Below are 24,076 nucleotides of genomic sequence, written 5' to 3'. Positions count from 1 at the left end.
TAATTCTTCATTCTTATTTATTTTTTAATGGTTTGTAACTTTTTTGTAGACAAAAATAAATACAAATACATTAGTTGCTTTTTGATGTATTTATTTAAAAAAAAGAAACAAACAAACAAACATACCAAAAAATTAAAAAATAATAATTGAATTGAATGAGTTAGCATCCACTCGAATCACGCCCGTTTGAATTAACAGTGCCACTCGTTTCCCGCCTCTCCCTTCCAGCCAGCAGGCAGAATTTGATTTGGACCAATCCAAGTAAATAAATAGGGTGGGGGAAATGTCCTTGTGAAACAAACATAAATATGTCGTTTGTTATACAAAGAACTGAAGATTATATAACAAAACATGTATAGTGTGTGTGATCTATTTTTATTTTTATTTTTTTCGTGTTGCAATATATATATATATATGTTTGGTTCCCTTGGTGAGTGAATGGTACGTTCCAGGCGCGCTCAGTCCTCATGGAACAGTTGCTCGCGCTCCGGAGTTGTGAAGAGAAGTTGTTGAGAATCATGGCGGGTTGGATGTCTTTTCATTGCCACAGGAATAATCTGTTTTTAACCGGATTGAAAGCGACAATTTTGATTTTCATGTATAACCTTTCTGGTAAGTTAACATGTTTTGTTCAGACGCAGAAGTTAAGACATAACAGACTTCACGTAAGAAGAAAAAAAAATAGTTTGTCAAGTGGTCAGATAGTTGCGTTGTGATACTGTGCTTGGTGAGACTGTCACATACATGCAGAAGCCTAACCCTTTGCGGTCCATTTATTAAATGCGCGTCAGGCACGCCAGGTCTAATTTATTTTCAAACGCGCAGTTAATTTCAGACGCGCTGTTTAAAAGTATTTCTTTTCACAGTCAAACGGGTTTAAAAGGCCCTGCATATCAACAAAGCACTCACTAGGCATCTCCAGCCCCGCCCCACCCTTTCGTTCGCTATCGCTTTCATATATGTAATAAATAAATAAATAATAATAATAATAGTCGTACATACCGATCAATCATCTCCTGATCACTCGTTTTATCATCAAACTCCTCAATAATGCGATCCAAGTAATTATTTTATTACTATAACATCTCAAAAAAGCTCTGCAAATGTCCGTGTTCTCTGTGCGCTGACTCACAGGCAACCAGCTTGTTTACTTTCGACTTGTCTCGGCTCCTGTCGTTCCCACTCGGCCATTGAATGGTTTTCTCGACTTTTTCCGGAGAAAAAACGACTAAAACCCGTTTTTGGCGTTTCTATAATGATGTCGGACAGGGTCCGATAATGGACCTGATAGGAATAATTGCAATGTCGGACCAGCTCCGACAATGGACCGGAAAGGGCTAAAGTTATGTCAGTTCTTGCCAAAAGTGACATCTCTCGTAATACTGGGATCTCTACTCTGCCACATTATTTTGTTGGGCTTTTTAAAAAAAAAAAAAAAAAAAAAAAAGAAAATCGGAATGGAATTTGACCCGCTTGTCGATGCAACCTTTAGCTAAATAACATTTCTGTCAATACTAACAAATTATGATTGCAAGGCCTACCGAAGTATTCTTATTGTAATTTGCAAAATAATTTTTCAGTCTATACTGTGTTGTTTTAAAAAAAAGTTAATGTCATATAGATTGGACACTGAACACATTGCAATTTGGGGAATCTAAAGTATGGTGTGTTCTCCATCCTACTGAAAAGTCATAGCGGGACCAGTACTGTATAGTTTAGGATAAACAGTGCCCCATATCGGCAATTATGATTTAGTGTTTCGATACAGTACATTTGATATGATTGATAGTAAGATCCGACTTGATTTGTGACATGTTGAATTGTAGGTTATGGAATGGTAGTGCTGGTGGGGTGACCTGCGGCTGCCATGGAAACCGCATTACGTGCATCTATTAAAGGTCTACATGCATACAGCTCTTGTGTGTTCAGGTGCCTTTTTACAGTTCTTTCGTGCACTATTATGCCCGATGCTTCTAAGTCTTTATTTAAGTCCTTTTGCTGTTTGGATGATTCTCCTACCTGCTGTACACAATTTTATTTGGACACCCACTTCTTTCTTTCAAGCGTCTCAGTTGAATTTGTTCTGTGGTACTCCTTGATTTATCGCTCTGATTGTGGATTTTGGTATTCCATATTTCTTTTGATATTGTTCTGTAGCCATTTCTTTTGTTGTAGTTTGCTACGAGTGCTTTTGAATCCAACTCATTTGTCTTGACCATCTGCTGTGTTGCCAAAACAAAACATTCTTCTTTAACAGATGTTGGAAATAATTACTTCTTTTTCTGGCTCTTGACTTTATAATGCAGCTTCGTTACTTTGTAATGGTTTTCAAATGATATATTTTTTAATGAATTCTAACATTTTTACAGACTTTTAAAGTAAAGGTGCTGTGACAGGAAGGTCGAGTGGTGACGTCCCCCAGACCAGGAATTTGAAACAGACCAGTATTGCAGGTCGAAGCGCTGGGCATGTATTTATTTAAATAAAAAAAAAAAAAAAATCAAAAGGACGTCAAACACAGCTCACAGCGCCAAAATTAACAGTTTGAACAAAAACGAACCACAAACTCAAAACCCTGACACCAAACAAGTATAGTGCTGGTCCTTCCAGCATGAGTAGCAATTGTTTCTTTTAAACCTCCTTCACTCTCTCCCTCATTCACTTTCCTCCTCTCTGAACACCCACCCCAACACAGACAAGGTTATATACAAGTGGCCATCTCCGAATTGGCAATCGTTTAAGCAATTCGGAGATGGCCACCTTCTTCAAAAGAGTTTTAACATGCGTGGTCGACAGCCAATTTGTCGATAAATCATTAGGTGCCGACCAGGCATTCTCATGGGATGAAGTCGAGCTCCAAACATTGCCTCTGCTAAACCACATCAAACTATAGCAACAACATTGCTTTTTTAAATTAACACAAACCAATACATTTTTGTCCTGCCCTGCCCTGCCACATATTTAATATTTACATGCAGGGGGTGCCAGTACTTTGTCTTAAACAAATATTTGAAATTGTTTAAGTTGAATAGATCGGATGTCTTCGACAGTATGACGCTAGATAAGAGAATGTGATTATCGCTGTAGATCAGATGTATTAGCCTAACAAAAAAATAATAATTTAAAATGAATTATAATTGTACGTATAATTTATATTAATAAGTAGATCGGATATAGTCGACAGTATGACGCTTGATAAGGGAACGTGAACATCGCTGTAATATATATTAGCAACAAATATTTAAAATTAAATTTGTAAGTAGCCTGTGATATGTGTATTTTTGTTTGTGTAACAAATGTTAACTAGCAAAATGTGTTCCATATTTAACGTTATTTTGCATTTCTGGGGGTGTTCTTGTTTTGGGAAGCACTACTGTATGGACAGCAGGTGTGCGAGCGATTTTCTAAACGTCAAAGCGTGAGTTTTAGTCATGAAAAAAATGGAGCTCCATGCTGCGATTACTAACTAGGCCATGGTGCACATCAATCACATGATGTGAAAATGTTGCCTATACAGTATTATGCACTTTGTTGTTTGATTTATTTTTACATACAGTACTTTGTATAATTAAAGATTGACAACATTTTGACATGTAAAATCATTTAATATATAAATAAATCTCCGCGATCACACACAAACTACACCTGATTGACAATGATGTTATATGAAACATAAAAAGACAGGGGTTTAAAACAATTTACCACATAGAGTCGATCCCACATTTTAAAGTTCATATGAAAAGACAGTGGCACGAACTGATGTAACTTAAAAAAAGGATGGTGAGTAAGTAGATTCAAGAAACTGCACAGAGTCCTTTTCTTCAGTCAGTTGTTAGGTTTATTGAAATATGCAGGGAGTCTGGTCCCAGGTACAGGACACAGAATACTCGTTCTTACAATTGTTGCATGACATTAAATACCCTTCTGCATAGGTGTCTCTCTCCTCCTCTTTCTCTGACACTTAACCAATAGAAAAGGTACAACTCATTATCCTGTTGCCATATATTCCATTTTGTGTGAGTGTGTGTGTGTGTGTGTGTGTGTGTGTGAGATCTAGTGTGAAGATCTCTGAACTCAGTGCTTTCTTCAGACCCTGGTGTCACAAAGGTCCATACATCTGGTTTTTGTCATCTTCCTTGTTCCTATCTCTCCGATTTGCCAAAAAGACCCTTTGATCCCAGTATTATCTCTTTTTGGATCTCTCTGAAGTCTTAGAGCCTGGCTCTTCGGTCCCCTTGAAAACTAGCTTTATGACCCCGTCATAAACCAGCTGTATTTTCTAAGCAAAAACCTGTTAACTAGTTTTATACCCCAGTGGATTCCCCGAAGGGCAAGCTTCTTTCATTTCAGGGCTGGAGATCAAAGGACTTGTTTGTACAGCCGTGTGCTGCTGGCCAGCCATTTGCTTTGACACAAAATAATCTTAACTTCTCTACCATATTGCAGCCTTCATCTATCACAGCAGTGCTTGCATTTTTGGAACTAACAGTTTTTTCTATCCAATGTTAAATCACTTTTCAGAAAAATAACATGAATACAGCCGTCATTCCTCATGCATAGCAAACTGCTATTCAATACTTGTTCCATGTTTTCCAACACGAACACACACCAACATACACAGTCTTGCAAATAAAAACGGGCAGATAAAAATAAAAAGTCATGCAGTGAACCTCCCCTTTAATCAAACTGTTGCCCCGCCTTACTTTTGCCTACTTTTGCATTACTGCGCTTGCGCGGTCAACTTATTTCCTACGACACCGGCACACACCAATACAGGAAATGTCAGCTTTCGCTGTAGAAGACGTTAAAATATGTTTATGAAGCACTTGTCTACAGACCAGTAAATACGTTGGGAGCACTTGTCTACAGACCAGTAAATACGTTGGAAGCACTTGTCTGTCCAAACGTTTGACTGTCACGGTCAAGCTTTAAAGTCGAACTCGGCTGTACCTGTGACAGTAGGTGGTATTGTCTGTAAATGACCTGCAGATAGAGCATACAGTGGTTTCCCTGGAGACGGGTCTTGCATAAGGTCTATGAGCCGAATGGCTGTAAATTGTAGATCAGCCCTGAAGGTTAAACATAATTCAATATTTTTACTTTCAGTTACTACTGTATATGTAGGCCAGCTTTATTTAATTCAAGGTCTAATTTTAAGAGAAAAAAACAAGTTGCATGATTTGATTGAGAGGTGCTGTAAATGTTTTTCCAAGTTAATTTTTTTTTGTGAAACTGAGATTTTAAACCACCTTGCTTGCTACATTTGTGTGTGACATTTTTATTTATGTGTTTGTTCTTTTATCTGCAGGGGTCAGCACAGAACGAGTTATAGTTGATCCACATATTACAGCAATTTTGGGAAAAAAGATTGAGCTGATGTGTGTGGTTCACGTTCAAGACACACTGACGCAGATTTCTTGGGAGAAAGTTCACAATGGAGGTACACCAACACTTGCTGTTTTTAATCCGACATACGGAATCTCTATTCCTGAGGAATATCGGGATAAGGTTTCATTCAAAAGCCCCTCTGTGAATGATGCAACCCTAATACTGGAAGAAGTGAGCTTTACTGATGCTGGAGAATACACGTGCAAGGTGATGTCCTTCCCTTATGGGAACACACAAGCATGGACCACTGTTACTGTAATGGGTATGTATAATACTGTAAGAAAAATGGAAAAGTTAGTGGTGGGATGGGCATGTTTAAAATTCAAAGAAATATTCTAATGAACTAATATCTGAAAATATGTCCCAGCACTACTGTAAATGAGGTATGATCACAAAACAAAACTTGTATTTTGTCACCATTTAATGAATGTATTTTTTTTTACAAATTTATTTTTTGCCTCTGAAAACAAATTGTTACTTGTGATGTTATAGGATTTGGGGTAAAATGGTTGCAAGAATACATTTATTTGTGTGCATGTGTGTTTTATTCCTGTTGATTAAACAGATCATTCATGATGTGCTTGTGCATATTTGAAGAGAAGGTCCTTTACTCTTTTGTAAGTGTTCATTGGCAGAAGATTGCAACGAAATGTGCCACATTTAATAACTACATGTTTGTTTAGTTTCCAATCAAATTAGTCCTCCTTTAAACTGAGACATCACTAAATAAGGGCTGCCCTAGAATGCTTTTTATTCTATTTATACAGTAGTATATAACAGTAAAACCTTAAAACAAGGATATTGCAATCACTTGAAAAAATTGAATTTATTAAAACATTAATCCGTATGGCTAAATCATTAACTTTAGAAGAAACACACCTTTTCTACATCTCCCCCTTCTCCTGCGATTGTGGCATGCAAACCTCAGAAGCAGAAAGGGGTGCAAAAGAACCTCCCAAAAATATGGATGTGCACTTTGAAGAAGGATTACCTTGTATCTCTCCACAGTGGAATAATAGGATGCTATGCAGTGATACTGCATGACCTGTAACAATACAATTTTATTTTTATCACATGATTCTTTTTTGGTACTTCTTTTCAGCGTTTGCAAATTTAAACTCATGGTCTATAATAATTGCTTATTGAAATACAATGTGTGTTTCTGGTTGCCAGCATCAATAGCAAGTGACAAACCTTCATTAATGTCTTGTTGAGTTTTAAAACTGCCAGACAGGACTGTTACTGTGGGTTTCCTTGTTTTCAAATATAAGTAAGCAGATTCCGAGAGAATATTTGTTTTATATTTTAAACTTTAAAAAAAAAAAAAATCTCCAAAAAACAAGCTGTTTGCAAAGACTGAACTTGCTGCCATTGTTTTAAATCTTTTCTTTTTTTGTCTGCTTGGGATTTAACATTGTTCCAATAAAAATAAAAAAATCTCCTGTGTTGCAGAACAGTCTATGTAAAAGAGGCTTAGCCCTTGACAGACGGCCCATTAAATCTGTCGAATTAGATTGTGTTACTTTTCTTTCTTTTTCAAATTAACATAATGCCTTCGTCCGACCAAAACATAGTTAGTCAAATATAAACCAGGAGCCATATATATCATTTTTTTAGCAGTGTTTTAGTTTTAGCATTTTTTTTTTTTTTTTTGCCAGGAGATTTAGCGATCAAAAGTACAAAGATTACCTGAAATCATACTAAATCGCCTAAAATGTTCATAAACCCAAAAAGAAATTAACAAAATATTTACTGCTGTGAAATATCCATCGGAGAAACTTCAGGGATCGATTGTATAAAGATCGCTCAGTAGCTATAGTTTGATTGATTTTTAAAAGAGCACATGTTACCGGAGACATACTAAATCTCTCTTCATAACCAAGAATGCTTACCAACCCGAAATAACACATTTTTTGTTAATGGGATGACAGAAGGAGGAGATCTCTTCGACGATGAACTTCTCCACACTAATTGTAGTAAATGATCTAAAGCAGATGAGCCTGCGCACCTGTCAAACAAGTTTATGTAAAATCAAAACCATGCATGGTATTTATAAAATTATTTCTGATCCTAGTTCCTGAGGGTTGTGGTTACCACTAGTAATTTTACAGTTTTTAGGTATGACATCACTAAATTACACATGAGGACATTTCTAAAGAAAAATTAATTAATTAATACAGTTGAATTAATACAGTACACGGCCAGGATCTCGAGTAACTTTTCAAAAATGGAAAAAATACAACCTTGTATCTCAGTTTAAACTGTATTCAAACAAATTATTGCATGGATTATATTGCTGCTGAGCAATAGCAATCACACTTGATGAAAGCATTAGATTTTTTTTTTATTTAGCTTCTTATTATCTGAGTCAAGTTATGCTTCATACTTCATGTGTTTTTTTTCTGTTTTTTTTTTTTTTAAATTTAGTCGTTGCCAATTATTTTTATTATTTTCTCCCAATTTGGAATGGCCAATTATTTATTACGGTCGGCTCATCGCTACCACCCCCGCGCTGATTCGGGAGGGCGAAGACGAACACACGCCGTCCTCCGAAGCGTGTGCCGTCAAGCCGACCACTTTTTTTCACACTGCAGACTCACCGTGCAGCCACCCAAGAGCTACAGCGTCGGAGGACAACGCAGCTCTCGGGCAGCTACAGGCAAGCCCGCAGGCGCCCGGCCAGACTACAGGGGTCGCTAGTGCGCGGTATTTAATAGCAGCAGTAGGAAGTTATTTATTACTTCATCAAGCTGTGGTACTTTGTCACAGTACAGTCATTTTAAAAGGTATCTTACAAACAATGTGAAAACCCTAGTATACAAACGCTTGTGGGTTCTGTACAAATTTTTTGAAATTAACTATTCACTGCTTACAGAAAGACAAACTAATTGTTGTATTTTCACTTGACAACTGCAAGCAGTTCACAAGTTTAACTAGATTCTTAACTGTAAACTGAGAATGCTTCTCTACATCAGCTATTGCAGGGACATCAAAAACATTGGGTAGACATTAAATGCTCTGCATTTGTTGGTATTGATTCTCCAATAGTCTCGCAATGGATGGGAGATAATGAGAACACTAATGAATAAATAATGTATTTAGCTCCTGCCTTCATGAAAAGGCACATCTAGTTATGGGTGATTTGTCTTGATTACCAGAAAAACAGTGCTTGGTCTCCTAGTTTTTATTGAATACTCCCAATAATATTGCTTAGAATAGGCATTGCACAGTGCCTGCAAACCTTATAGAGATTCCCCTCACAGCTCTGAGAGTTCACCTCAATCCTGACCTGAACAGTGGATTCTGTCCACTGGGGTCCATTTGGATTTGGACAACCAAAATATATATTGTGCTTGAGAGAGAACGAATTAGGCAAGTCAAATACTTTGTTTGGTCTAAGGGGTGGGTTTGATCAGTATACGAATTGTTTGAGGTCTGTCTTCAAGATGCAACTACTACAACACCCTGTTTATCCTATGACACATTTCTGTGAATTTATTAGATTGAAAAGGGTGGCAGAAATATGAGGGGGTAAACCCTCTAACTCCCCATGCGTATGTCATCATTTGTAGTTGTCTGCTTTTAGGTAAATTTGTTATTTCAATTAGCATTCCATCTCCTTCTGTTTCATTGTGTGTTTAGTGTTCCGTGTTTCCGGTTTATTCCGAATTTTACCGAAAAACGGACGTCGGGTTTTTACTGATTTTATGCCCGATTTTTGTCTATTAAATATTATCCCGGTATTATTTTCTAGGAAATACACAATAATTGATTAAAACGCTGTTTTAATTTGACTCTGACATTGTAGCAGCCCTACACTGTATCCTAGGATACAGCAGATGTTTAGACGTCAGAGGATCAAATAACGTTCGACTGTGGTTCTTTGTCACTTCACAAACACACTATCACCTGATTATGTTGGCCAATCTGCTGCATTGAGGTATATATCTGTGCTCACAATAAAAAAACATACTGAAAAATAAGCGACACATTAAACTAAAACAAAAAAAAGTGAACTGAGAGACAAGCAATCCATTTATGCGGCTTTTACACACGCTTTAATAAAAAGAGAGCACAGAATGACTGTGTTATGAGTTTGTCAGAGCCGCGCTGTGCTTTGCTGGATATCCTACTGTGTATTGCAGAGCGGTGTGTATCGGTGACTTTGTGCAACAGTACTGTCTGTCCATCAGCTAAAACGCTGCCTTAACGCCGACAATCTTAATCGTAAATATTTGACAGATAATGGATAATGGTGATGCTTCAGTTGATAAACTTACTTGGAACGCATTGATGGAAATGTCCAGGGTGATTTTTGATGCGTCTTCCGATGGCTTGCACCACCCAGTTCTGTCAATTTTATTTTTATGATTTCAAGGCGAATAAACCTGGCTTGTTTTGTGCTGATGTCATGTTCATACCTTCTGTAGATGCTGTTTCCATCAGTACAGCGATTGCCCAAACGTTCGCAAAGTACCAGTTAACTTGGGAAAATGTGGCTTCGACTCGCACAGATTGTGCTTCATCAGACATGCCAGGGACATTAAACCTGATCAGAAACCAGAACTGCTACGCATCATATTCCACATGTAAAGTGTGTGTACTGAGATTTGTTCCCCTCCCCTCCTGATTTTTACCGATGTTTCAATTAAAAACTATTTTTTACAGATTTTATCCCTATTTTAATAAATTCCCAGATTTTTTTTTTTTTTATGATAAAAACTGAAAACGCAGAACAGTGTGTGTTTTATAGCAATAATTTATAGTTGCTAATTGTTATTTTTTCTTATAAAACATTCTTCGGATGCAAAGAAAAGTACATAAATAATGCACTTGCTGTTTTCTAGTATTCAATAGTTGCAGGTTTCCTATCCTTATAAGATGGTATGCATTTCAAACACAACTTATACAACTATATTTTTGTGCTAAATGTACACGTTTTAAATAATTTAACATTGAATTCTTTAACCGGTATCATAAATATGTTTTGAAAGCAGCAAGAGTTTTAAATATTTTAAAATCCAAGACACACCTTTTTAAGATGAGAACCCTGTAACTGTTCTTGTTCTAGTTAAAATAGTTGTATAAATGTGCTCATTACTTGTGCTTTTCATATCAACCCTTTACTGATATAGTGCATTGACAGTCTGTGCTTTTCTCTGTCTGTCCATCCCTTCCCTTTTCTCCCCCTCCCATTAGATCCTCCTCCTACTACTACCACCTTACCTACAACACCACCGCCTCACACGACTGCTGGCATCACAAGTTTAGCAGCGACAAAAAGAGCACTGTTCACATCACCAACACTGGAGTCGTTGCACGAGGGACGTTTAGGCACTATAATTGGTGGTGCTGTTGGCGGTGCCCTATTTCTAATACTGCTGATCATCCTTGTTGGAGTTTGCTACATGAAAAAACGAAGGACATTCCTTGGAGACTATTACACCATGCAGTACAAAGAACCATCTGACATGCAGAAATAATCTCTGTTAGATATTCTGCAACCTCATGAGCTTCAACAATACAACAACCCCAACAATGACAGTCTTTAAGCAAAAGACAAATGAGGTGATCTACCCAGATTACTCCAAAGAAAAATAACGAATGGGGCCATGTGGAAAATATGAACAACAGATGCACAGAAGGAGATACACTGCCAGTCGATTATTATGAAGATAGAATGCCAGTTGGAACCAAATATGCTCAAGATGACTATTATGAAGGAAACGATGGCGACTTTGTATCTCACTTAGATGGTTCAGTAATTTCTCGAAGAGAATGGTATGTGTAGGAACATAGGAAAGAGACGATCCAAACTTCACACAAAATCTCAAATGTCTTTAGCTTCATTGCCTTTAAAAAATAGGCCTACATTTAAAAAAAAAAAAAAAGTTAAATATGATTTTAACTTTGTTGGATATACGTATGTAGTGAATTAGTTTCTGGATCTTTACAAAATAAAAGACAAGAAGCAATGACATTGTATTAGTAATTGTATTTAGCTTTATTTGGGAAAGCTGCATAAGGGTAGTGTTACCCTTCTTAATCTCAAGTATAGTAGAAGCTGGAGTTATCTAAATTGCCTAAATTTTAGCTCTTGTTTATATGCCATAAGCAGTTATTCAGCTGATGGCTCTGTTTGCGTGCCTGGCATTTTAAATCCACATCTATCGTTCTGTGTGGAAAGCATCTTTTTTGAATTTATTTTGTTTTTTTACATTAGTTAGAGTTTCAGATATTTATTTTATTTTTCTCCATACAGTTCTGAATTAAATACTGCCTGTAAGACAGTATCTCAAATAATAAAAAGTTTATCTTCATAATGTTGGTGTTGTTGTTGTTTGTTTTTTTTTAAACACTGTTAGTAATTTTTAAAAGTGTGAGCTGGTATAAGCATATTTAAAAAGGTATTCAAAATATTTATATTTTATAAAATGTGTTTTCCTGTAAACCATACTAGAAATGAGCTTTTAGGTGTGAGGTGATATATTGATTTTTATCCAGTGGTAAACGTCCACCACTTCTTTTTAGATAAAACTTGATACATGAATTACAGGGCTCTTTTTGCATTCTTTAAAAATGTTAACAATATTGTAATCCCTATTTTTCACATGTAAAAAATGACGTATATCAGATTCCATAGACACACTCTTGAAATCAGCAGAAAGAAACGTATGTAAAGAGAGGGTAGGATAGCGCAGGCTACAGTTGGAGGTGCGTATCATGTTTCACACAAGAAAAGCGCAAGACGCGTAAATTCAGTTCTGCGCTTCCACACAGGGAAAGGCTTTATCGTAAATGAATATTTAATAAAAAAAAAAATAAAAAATAAAAGAAATTAGGATTTGTTTTAACAGTGCATTTCTCTGCAGAGTAACCATGACGCGCATTTCTGAGGTTAAACTTTTCCATAAATGTGTAAAAACAAAACAGACTTGTGTCTAGTTTCTATAAAAGAACCACCACTAATTTATATGAGACCACCGACGTAGATTTAGCTAGGGACGGTAGGGACATGTCCCTACCAATGTCAAGGGACCGTTGAATTGTCCCTACCAATAATTTAAAATCTGAAACGTCTTTTGTCAAGTCGTTTTATCCGCTCGGCTCCACAAAGGGTTAACTCTCTCAAGATCCCCTCGTTGCTCCTCCCTCCTCCAAAAAAAAAACAAAAAAAAACCCGCTAATTTGATTGGCTTAGGCCCTAGGTTCTCAACCGGGGGCGCGGTGAACGTTTGAATAATAACGTACTAGTAATAATAACAGTGACGTGCCAAACGATACTCCCGATTTCGACCCTTTGAGTGCAGCGAGTTATTAAAGAGAGAAAGAGATACCGGTAGCTTTAAAAAGAATGGCACCCTGGGATTTGTGGGGGTTTGGTGGGGGTTTGGGGTGTAATCAGCAGACAAGAAAACTACAAATTCCATAATGCATCACTGTAACACGGACTCAGTGCGCGGCTGACGTCAGGGACCAAGCAGTGTCTGGTGTTGTTTTCATTGAGGCGCGAAAGTACACAAGGACTCGGGAGTGAAAGGTCATTTTCCGGGTTTAAAATAAAATTTAAAAAAAATCTAGTCATTCTTAAACTGTATATTGTGCCACAATTTTCACATTTACTTAAAAAATAAGAATAAATATAATCAGTTTCATTCGATATTTAGTTTGTTGGTTAATGCGTTGTCACTTTATTTCTGTCCAACTCCTTCCTCCCTTTGTGACTAACTTACTCCTTGCTTGATATTTTTTGTATCGTGTGTGTAAAAAGCGAACACGAACAGTATATATGTATTTGATTGAATGGACAGTGTGACTATCCAGGAGGCTAAATAAACGCACTATGTAGTCAGTAATAATAATAAAAAAATGTTAAAAAGTCAAATTAAAAAAAGGGGGGGGGGGGGCAGATATAAAAATAAATTTCAGTGGGGCGTGAGTTAAAAAAGGTTGAGAACCGCTGGCTGGACTCTGCAAAGACGCTCATCTGAACGTGATTGATTATACGGGGACATGTAGGTGCGCATTGCAGATAAGAATGCCGTATGCAGGCTTCAAACTCATTATTACAATAACCTGTGAATTGCAGGTCTGGTAAAGCATTGATTTGTACCAGACGAAAAGAATGCAACATGAAATACAAATGGACTTGGATGCGTGATATTAAGGGCATTTAACAAGACATTTAACACATTTGTTTTACTTATTTACAGAATACTCATATTTTGAATGCCCCGTGTAATAATGTGTATGGTTTGTGTGCTGCAAATGATAACGATAACTGTTTATTTGTAGACTATTAAAAATGAGTACAAAAAGTGCTGGTAACCTTAATCACACGTCCATTTGCATCAAGCTCTGTAAGTGAAGTTTTTATTACGGCCACTAGAGGAAGCGAATGCCCGCCAGGAAACTGCTTCGTTTGTAAAAGCGGTTTTCATCTCGTTACTCAAAATTCGGGGTACTTGTGTTTTGTTTTTTGGTTTGTTTGTTTGTTCTCCAAGTATTATTTTTTTCTACATGTTTCACATTTACTGCAGATAGGATTTAGCAGACTGCTTTGAGTATTTTTTTTACATTTATAAGCTAAACAAATTATACCGCCCCAGGCCTCACGAAGAAGGCCTATTAGGGTAGAACTTTCCTGCAAATATAACCCAGACAGGCCCAGGGAAACTCGGCACGTTGAGGTAAGACAAACCTCTGACTATCCGGTCCTTTAACATGTATGTTTATGTACAATCCAGGCGTTTTAAAGGCAGCAACACGTAGCATTTATGTACGTCAACAATATTTTGAATACATTTTGCCACTATTATTTTTTTAGATATGAACTATTATAGGTTGTAAACAAAGCGTGCTTTGGGCCGGCCATTGTTTAATATTATCTATTGTTATATTACAAAAAACAAAGCAGATAAACTCAACTCGTGAAAGTGTTTACTAATTTGGGTTTAGCGGTGCAGAAACTCCGTAGAATGAAAAAGAAACCAGGCCTATAAAATTATTTTATATATGGTGAATGCAATACATGTTCAATATATAGAGTAAATACTGGTGTGAAGATTTGAAGAATGTGACTTGCAGTTCCTTCAGCTTGACTGCAAATACAGTAAATGCAACGAAACTTGATATTAATAATGTGACTAAATAAAATGCGGCGCATAAACTAGTTCTCCTCACTTATGAAAACTTTGTAGTGACGCACTACTGTATTAGTCCATTCCGCTTTGCAATACTTTCTCCAACTATCATATTTACATGTATCAATAATATAGTAGGGACGTGGCTTTTACAATTCATTTAAGAAGGCTAACGCCCATATGATTAGTAATAATAAGAGGGCGGTGTGTTGTGCAATACCATAGTCATTACGATGTTATATATTGCGATTTATTACACCTCCAACTCCCAAAGCCCTGCATTCAATATAGAAACCAGCAGGGAGAGTCTAGCCCGGGCATGTCCAAGCACGGCTATTTAAACCCGAGCAAACGCAGGGAATAGGTCTGCATTGCCAAGGAACGTATAGGAGAAGCACTTTATGTACAGTTCAGAGTAATTTATATATTAATATATATTTTATTGTATGTTCTAATTTAAAGGTAAGGATCTGTGCTTTTATTATTAAAAATCATGTTTTTTTATTTTGAAAGATGCAGTGGAGTATGTACAGTGTAGCAGTTTACAGTTTGGATTTATTGCTAAGTGTAAATCTTTTTTTAATAGAAAAACGCAGGAGTGTTCTGTGTATTTTGTGATTTGTGTGTGTGCATTAACTGTTTAACAACATGACTGCATGAACATATGTATAATTAGCAGGGATGGTGTGTTTTCTGCCAGTATTTTTTGACATTTCTTTTGTTTTCTGTTGACAGGTATCACAATGGCAACCTCTACAGAAAACTGCTTAAGCAATTCACTAATAAATACACCAGTATTTATGGTAAGTTTTGATATTTCATGTCATGTGAATGTGGTGTTGATGTTTGTTTTTTGACATGTTATTTAACGTAGTTCTACATGTTTTGGTTGCAGGTGAAACCGAAAGCACAGCTGCTTACATTGCTGCGCTGCGGCGGTGCAGAAAAGGACATTTTCACAATGAAAGAGGTAAGCAGCAATGTAACAGGATGCTAAAATTACTGAAAACCAGGTGCTCAAGGACTCTCTCAGACTAAGCCTGACACAATTAGATGTTTAGCCTTGGTATGTTTGTTATGTGAATTTGCACTGCAACATATTTTACTAACAAATATTTTTTTTTGTTTCTGATTTGCAATAATATGCAGATGTGTTGGTTGTTAAAATGTATAACATTTATCTCTCCTAAGAAAAAAAAAACACATCCATTGTAATAGTATTTTCACAAAGTATTGTGCAGGACCAGTGGCTGACCTTGTGTTTTTTTTTTAATTTAATTATGTAAAATTGAATAATTTTACAGAAAATAGACACTAACATATAGCCTTTAATAACTTTTCTTTAGTTTTTTTTTTTTTTTGATCACTAACTTCAGTCTTAGGAGGATTGCAAAACTGATGACTGAAAACAGGTTTGAAAAAAGTGGCAGGTATTTCATTTGAGACCTTTAATATCACATCCAAGGTACAAAATAGACTGCAGTGCATTTACTGGGATGACAGTGTGCTTTATTAACACAGTCCTTTTTGTAGTAGTTTTCTTTAAAACTGTATTTTTACTGTTATATTTGCATTTTAGGTCATGTTTTACCTGGGGCAATACATCATGGATAAAGAGCTGTATGACAAGAAACAGCAACACATAGTCCACTGTTCTAGTGATCTTCTAGGAGACGTTTTGGGAGTACACAGCTTTTCTGTGAAAGAACCACGGTACGTGTAACGCTGTACCAATGCAAGTCTGTAATTGGTTTCCCAAACAGTGCCACGAAGATCAAAATACTTTATGCTATTGAGCCCACTTACTGCAAATGGTTCAGGGAGCCCTCTAGCTGACACAAGGAGTTACTGCTCCTCAGATTACAGACATGACTGACTTGGCACAGCTTTCAGGTCCAAAGCTTATTGCATGTCTTGTTTAACAATCGTGCCCTAACGTTTCTCAACGTGTTGTTTTATGTTTTCGTTTTCCAGGGTATTGTATGCAATGATCTCCAAAAACCTGATAGCTGTCAAAAATCCAGGTAAGCATTCATAGAAAATTCAGACATGTTATTCAGAAATACCATGTCTAACGGTCTGGGCTAAATTTGGATTTAACCAATTGTTTATATTATAATAGGTCTTCTACTGACAAGCTGATGCTAGTTAAATTGAATGATTTTTAGATGAATGTTTCTCTGTCTTCTGTGTTTGGTTCCTGCAGATCTCCACACAGCCTTAACAGAACCCAGGTGTCAGAGTGAAACAGATAGAGGCCCAGAGGTGAGAATACTTCATGAAAGCTCGTAATTTTGCGTAAGTCGTAAGTTTTCTTTCTGATTGTATTTAATATAATTGCAGATGTGCAGGACTTTGACAAAAAGGGTGAAACTTAGTTGTTTTTTTGTTTCTACAAATATAACATCTCAGTTTTGTCTAATGGTAAAGTCATTATCTGTATATGCTGTATAGCCTACAAATGACCCAAAGCATTAAGTACAACATTAAATCATTTCTGTCTAGTTTTAAGGAATATAGAAATGTCTATCCATAAACAGTGCATAAGGTCTCATGTGATGTTTTGCTCTGCACCAAATAGCCCCACAGAAGAGCACCCTGTCCCTTTAGCTACTGCTATGGAAAATTCCAGTTATGTTTTATTGGGAGTTCAGATTCCAGAACAGCAAATCATGTGTTACATTTTAACTAGCTGCAATAATGTATCTGACACAGTGGTTCCCAACTCTTGCTCACTAATTGAATGAGTTAATGGCTAAGGATTAGTGAACTAATTTAACACTTGATTGGAACAGTCCTGGATTGGAATGGACCTGAAGGCATTTGGGTACCACTGATCCAGCAGTTCCTCACCAGTATTTCTAGATAAACCTTATTCTTCAGAGTTTAGTCCTGTGCAACCAGGTGATTTCCCAAGGCTGTGTAGGACAAAGCCAACAAGCAAGGTGTATTGTAATTTACACCATGTAGATTCTACTGCATTTTGTTGGTTAAAAAAAAGTCAAATTTCTAAAAAAATGTTTTTAATGAAATATTGTCTAGGTATCTGGCTGTGATTCCAATGAAGAGAATGGTGCTGCATGTAGTCCAGATACCGCTGGAAGGAGAAGTCAGAAAAGTAACGAATCCGGTATGGGCATGTAGAGTGTTTTTTGTGTGTGTGTGTGTATATATATATATATATATATATATATATATATATATATATATATATATATATATATATATATATATATATATATACCCCGACATCATAAAAAAACAGGTCTCTAATCTTTTTTTCTCTGGAAAAAGTAGAGAAAACCATTCAATGGCCGAGTGAGACTGCCGAAAAAAAAGGGGCGTATCTGAGCAATACAGTGGACAAATTGTCAGCCTTGCAGAGGATAAGGAAGTGTGAAGTCTGCATGTGGGAAGCTTGCAATAATGAACTTTGCAACATCTCCTTCACAGACAACACATCTGCAGATGATGATAATGATGAGAAGGAGGAGAGTGGGCGGCGTAGGAAAAGGCACAAATCTGACAGCATCTCGCTCACTTTTGACGATAGCTTGTCGTGGTGTGTGATTGGCGGATTGTGTCGGGAGCACGGGAGCAGTGAGTCGTCCTCGGATTCTCCCACTAATCCTGTAAGGGAATTGGAAAATTGTAATCTTGGATTTGTTTGTTGCCAATTTAAATAAATAAATAAGAAAAGAAAGAAAAACACAGTTAACCAACTGGAATAAGAAATGTACTTGCAGCTGTGTTAAACAATCCCAGCCCTTTGACAGTATGGTTCTGTGTATTAATGGTCAAGTGATTCACTTATTTTCTACAGGTTATCTGGCAAGGTATCTAAGAACCCCCCCCCCCCCCCCACCCCCCACCCCCCACCCCCCCCAAAAGCCAATGTAGTTTTGAAAGAATCTTCTCTGTATGCTTGTAGGATGCTGACATTGTTTCCGGCAGCGAAGACTCGGACGAAACTTGGTTCAGCCAAGATTCCGACTCGGACCATTTCAGTGTGGAGTTTGAAGTGGAATCCGTTCACTCGGATACTTACAGTCAGAACGAAGAGGCGCAGGATCTGACTGATGAAGATGACGAGGTTTTCCGTCTTTTCAGTACAGCATTAATCGGGCATTATTCAGGCATTAACCAGGGCAGCAGTGTGGAGTAGTGGTTAGGGCTCTGCACTCTTGACCAGAGTGTCGTGGGTTCAGTCCCAGGTGGGGGACACTGCTGCTGTATCCTTGAGCAAGTTGCTTTACCTAGAGTGCTCCAGTAAAAACCCAACTGTGTAAATGGGTAATTGTACAGTGTCTTGCATAAGTATTCGCCCCCTTGGACTTTTCCACATTTTGTAGTGTTACAACCTGCAATTAAAATGGATTTAATTAGGATTTTTTGTCACTGATCTGCACAAAATAGTCCATAATGTCGAAGTGGGGAAGAAAATCTACATATTTTTCAAAATTATTTACAAATAAAAAACTGAAAAGTCTTGATTGCATAAGTATTCACCCCCTTTGCTGTGACACCCCTAAATAAGCTCTGGTGCAACCAATTGCCTTCAGAAGTCACATAATTAGTTGAATGGAGTGCACCTGTTGCAATTAGTGTCACATGATCTCAGATTAAATACACCTGTTTCTGGAAGGCCCCAGAGTTTGTTAGAGAGCATATCTAAAAAAAACAGCATCATGAAGACCAAGGAGCTATCAAAACAAGTCCGGGATAAAGTTCTGGAGAAGCACCAATCAGGGTTGGGTTATAAAAAAATATCCCAAACTTTAAACGTCCCCTGGAGCACCGTTAAATCCATTATTAAAAAATGGAAAGAATATGGCACAACCGCGACTCTGCCTAGAGAAGGCCGTCCACCAAAACTCAGTGACCAGGTAAGGAGGGCATTAGTCAGAGAAGCAACCAAGAGGCCAATGGTGACTCTGAAGGAGCTGGAGAGATCAACAGCTGAGATGGGAGAAACCGTCCATGGGACAACTATAACCCGGACGCTCCACAAAGCTGGGCTTTATGGAAGAGTGGCGAGAAGAAAGCCATTGCTGAAAAAAAAAACATATCAAATCCTGTTTGGATTTTGCCAAAAGGCATGTGGGAGACACAGCAAACATGTGGAAAAAGGTTCTGTGGTCTGATGAGACCAAAATTGAACTTTTTGGCCATAGCGCAAAATGCTATGTGTGGCGCAAAGCCAACACTGCTCATCACCCTGAGAACACCATCCCCACGGTGAAGCATGGTGGTGGCAGCATCATGTTATGGGGATGCTTTTCATCGGCAGGGACTGGGAAAATGGTCAGGATTGAGGGCAAGATGGATGGAGCCAAATACAGGGAAATTCTAGAGGAAAACCTGTTTCAGTCTGCAAGAGACCTGGGACTGGGGCGGAGGTTCACCTTCCAGCAGGACAATGACCCTAAACACACAGCCAAAGCTACACTGGAGTGGTTTAAAAACAAGAACCTGAATGTCTTAGAATGGCCCAGTCAAAGCCCAGACCTCAATCCGATTGAGAATCTGTGGCAAGACTTGAAAATTGCTGTTCACCAACGGTGACCATCCAGCTTGACAGAGCTTGAGCAAATTTGCCAAGAAGAATGGGCAAAAATTGCAGGATCCAGATGTGCAAAGCTGGTAGAGACTTACCCAAAAAGACTCACAGCTGTAATTGCTGCCAAAGGTGCTTCTACCAAGTATTGACTCGGGGGTGAATACTTATGCAACCAACAAATGTCTTTTTTTTTTGTTTAACTTTTGTGTCACAATAAAAAATATTTTGCATCTTCAAAGTGTTGTGTAAATCAAATGGTAAAAATCCCAGTTAAATCCATTTTAACTCCAGGTTGTAACACTACAAAATGTGGAAAAGTTCAAGGGTGGTGAATACTTATGCAAGGCACTGTATGTAAAAAATAATGTAATTGTATGTAAAAATAATGTGATATCTTGTAACAATTGTAAGTCGCCCTGGATAAGGCCGTCTGCTAATAAATAAATAATATTATTATTATTGTTATTATTTGTTTATTTAGCAGACGCCTTTATCCAAGGCGACTTACAGAGACTAGGGTGTGTGAACTATGCATCGGCTGCAGAGTCACTTACAACTACGTCTCACCCGAAAGATGGAGCACAAGGAGGTTAAGTGACTTGCTCAGGGTCACACAATGAGTCAGTGGTTGAGGTGGGATTTGAACCGGGGACCTCCTAATTACAAGCCTGTTTCTTTAACCACTGGACTACACAGTAATAATAATTACTCAGCATGCCATTGGGAAAGATGAAACTCAAACCTGTGTATCTTTCACAGGTTTACGAAGCCACCATCTTCGAGGCTGAAGATGATGACTCCTTTGATGAGGACACAGAAATTTCGGAATCAGTAAGTTGTCATGTTTAAAGTGCCACCAGCATGTTATCAGTCACTTCCGGTGATAACGGGGGGGGTGTTGGAGTGGCGCAAGTACGTTTTCATGGCATCTGTAAAGTATCTTTTATATCCTTGGCAGAGACTGTATTCGTTGCAAACTTTCTTTTTTTTATTTTTAGGATTACTGGAAGTGCTCAAAGTGCGACGAACTCAACCCACCTCTTCCCGGCCTGGAGCCCTGCCTCCCCCAGAGCAGCGTGGAGCCCTGCCTCCCCCAGAGCAGCGTGGAGCCCTGCCTCCCCCAGAGCAGCGTGGAGCCCTGCCTCCCCCAGAGCAGCGTGGAGCCCTGCCTCCCCCAGAGCAGCGTGGAGCCCTTCCTCCCCCAGAGCAGCGTGGAGCCCTTCCTCCCCCAGAGCAGCGTGGAGCCCTGCCTCCCCCAGAGCAGCGTGGAGCCCTGCCTCCCCCAGAGCAGCGTGGAGCCCTGCCTCCCCCAGAGCAGCGTGGAGCCCTGCCTCCCCCAGAGCAGCGTGGAGCCCTGCCTCCCCCAGAGCAGCGTGGAGCCCTGCCTCCCCCAGAGCAGCGTGGAGCCCTGCCTCCCCCAGAGCAGCGTGGAGCCCTGCCTCCCCCAGAGCAGCGTGGAGCCCTGCCTCCCCCAGAGCAGCGTGGAGCCCTGCCTCCCCCAGAGCAGCGTGGAGCCCTGCCTCCCCCAGAGCAGTGTGGAGCCCTGCATCATCTGCCAGAGCCGGCCCAAGAACGGCTGCATCGTTCACGGCAGGACGGGCCACCTCATGGCATGCTACACCTGCGCCAAGAATCTCAAGAAGCGCAATATGTTATGTCCGGTCTGCAGACAGCCGATACAGATGGTGGTGTTAACCTACTTCAGCTGAGAGCATGCACAGTAAAGAGAGCTATTTAATATAAGCAAATATTATTAGAATTATATGTTTGAAGAGATTTTTTGTGTATTGTTTTTTAATGCATATTTTTCTTGTTCTAAAATTTAAATATTTTGGGAAAACTGTATTGTTAAAAACATAGATGCCTTTTTGACAGGTTGAGATCTGAAGTTTAATGTCGCTCAGAAAAGATTATTTTAATTTTTTCTTTTAAATCTGGTTTTGGACCAATGATTGTCTCTGGTAACACATAAATGTCATTATTTTGTTAAAGTGGTACTGCATTTCTCTGCATGTATACACTGTTGAGAATACTTGAAGTCGGGGACCATTCTAAAATGTGCCTTTAGCGAACATGCTTCAACCTGTGAGTTCATAAAGCAGTTCTGATAGCTATGATCAGTGGTTCTCATTTATGGCTCTTTTGTTCAATTCAGTTCCATTCCAGGACCTACCATCCATGTCCTTAATTATTGAACTGAGCCGTCCAGAGCCTTGCCCCGACCTGGGGGGCGCTTCCCCTATAACAGCAGTACTTGTGACTCTAAGATTATTCTGCTTCTGAGCTATCTTCCTGTGTATTTCCCAAACCTCTCGAGATTCTCACAAGCATCCATTTGGTTTTCAAATATCACTCAAGGGTGTAATGGTGGAGGAACAAGTTTAGTCATTTTTGGTTGAAATCTACAACGAAGACTTAAGTGCTAGGTTTCTGAAGATTCAAATAAAACTATTCTTTTTAAAGCAGCCATACACTATTGTCTTATCCCGATTCTTAACCTCCATTGACATCAGTACAAGTTCAGGAACCTCTGGAAACACTTAGAGGTTTGGGACTCTTGTTTCAGTGTAGGCTTGGTTAAAGTATTGTATTTGTAAAATTATTAGTTGTTTGTTTATTTTGTTTTTATATATATATATATATATATATATATATATATATATATATATATATATAATTATTTTAAAAGATAAAAAAACAACCTTTGAGAATTATACCCCAGAGTGTCCATTTTTTTTTCTAAGTATGACAATTGCAGTGGCACCAGTAAAACTGATTGTGTTAATGAGATTCTTATTTTTGAAATTGTAATTCATTGCCAGGGGTTTTCCTGTTTTCTGTTTTTCAATGTTCATGTTTCAGTGTTAAGCCAGCAGACCCGAGGAGTCCTTTACTGTACCTGGTTATTAGAGAATGGGGCACTGGTATAGTAGACCCTACAATATCTTGATGGGTTTTGTTAAATAACCAAGAAAATTGTTTGTTGAGAGAAATGTGTTTTTAACAACTGGCTAGCTTTCTAACTTTTGGAAACAAGACCATGAATAAACCAACTTTAACCTCATTTAACTTGTCTGTCCTTTTGATACTTATGAATACTTCTAATAATTTTTGCACATTTATACTACCTTAAAAGCATAAAATGAGTGCCTTTTTTCACTATCATTAATGTTATTTGGTTTCCAATTCTTATTTGGTTTCCATTTTTTATCACATTCCTTAGTTTTTAAAGGTTTTAACTCAGCTCGGTCCATTGCAATATTCTCAATTAAAGACCAGTATTATTCTTATGCGCAAAGTGATTTGCGGGTGCAAAACCCCCATATGCTGCCGTCAGTCGTGTTTAGCAGCTGTAAAGTCTGATTTTAGTGGCTGCTAAAAATGCACCATATATAAAGAATGGGGTTCACCTGGTGTTCTGCGCCCGCTATCAAATTTCCACTTCGCCAAATATTAATCCATTAATTTATATTGAAATGCATTCAAATGAAAAGAGCATAGAATTTGGTGGGCTCTGGACAGGGTTTTTAAAATATAAATATAAAAAACAATAACAAAAGACGCTGCGCTTTTATCCGCGCCGCAAACAAAAATACAAATAATAATAAATAGGGGCGGGACACTCCGCCACAAGGCCAACAAAATGCACGGCTATATAGTGAAAAATGTTGAATTTAAATCAAGGGAAGTAATGTTAAAACTTTACAATGCATTAGTAATACCTCATCTAGAATATTGTGTCCAGTTCTGGTCACCTCGCTACAAAAAGGACATTGCTGCTCTAGAAAGAGTGCAAAGAAGAGTGACCAGAATTACTCTGGGTTTGAAAGGCATGTCATATGCAGACAGGCTAAAAGAATGTAATCTATTCAGTCTTGAACAAAGAAGACTATGCTGCGATCTGATTCAAGCATTCAAAATTCTAGAAGTATTGACAATGTTGACCCAAGGGACTTTTTTTCAAACTCAAAAAATACCAGGGGCC

At 38.1% G+C, this 24,076-nt stretch overlaps 1 protein-coding gene across 1 annotated transcript; it reads left to right on the top strand.

The window, feature by feature from the left end:
* The first annotated feature begins 478 nt into the window (after nt 1–478).
* LOC117416320 (E3 ubiquitin-protein ligase Mdm2-like) lies at nt 479–22,681 on the top strand. The gene is made up of 12 exons (XM_059004543.1): nt 479–612; nt 5,309–5,650; nt 15,267–15,334; nt 15,427–15,501; nt 16,111–16,244; nt 16,506–16,555; nt 16,738–16,796; nt 17,574–17,661; nt 17,985–18,163; nt 18,463–18,624; nt 20,851–20,922; nt 21,090–22,681. The coding sequence occupies exons 1-12, from the start codon at nt 519–521 to the stop codon at nt 21,798–21,800; spliced, it is 2,034 nt and encodes a 677-aa protein (XP_058860526.1). The 5' UTR covers nt 479–518; the 3' UTR covers nt 21,801–22,681.
* The last annotated feature ends 1,395 nt before the right edge of the window (nt 22,682–24,076 follow it).

Source organism: Acipenser ruthenus, chromosome 30 (genome assembly GCF_902713425.1).
Source record: "Acipenser ruthenus chromosome 30, fAciRut3.2 maternal haplotype, whole genome shotgun sequence".
Taxonomy (NCBI): Eukaryota; Metazoa; Chordata; class Actinopteri; order Acipenseriformes; family Acipenseridae; genus Acipenser; species Acipenser ruthenus.
Note: the sequence above shows the minus strand (reverse complement) of the source record. Positions and strands in the feature narration are given on the sequence as shown.

Excerpts from the sequence above, each read along its gene's own strand:
- LOC117416320 (XM_059004543.1), top strand. The coding sequence starts at position 519 with ATGGCGGGTTGGATGTCTTTTCATTGCCACAGGAATAATCTGTTTTTA. Across the intron at positions 15,335-15,426 it reads TAAATACACCAGTATTTATG|GTGAAACCGAAAGCACAGCT; the intron begins GTAAGTTTTGAT and ends TTTTGGTTGCAG. Across the intron at positions 15,502-16,110 it reads ACATTTTCACAATGAAAGAG|GTCATGTTTTACCTGGGGCA; the intron begins GTAAGCAGCAAT and ends TTTGCATTTTAG.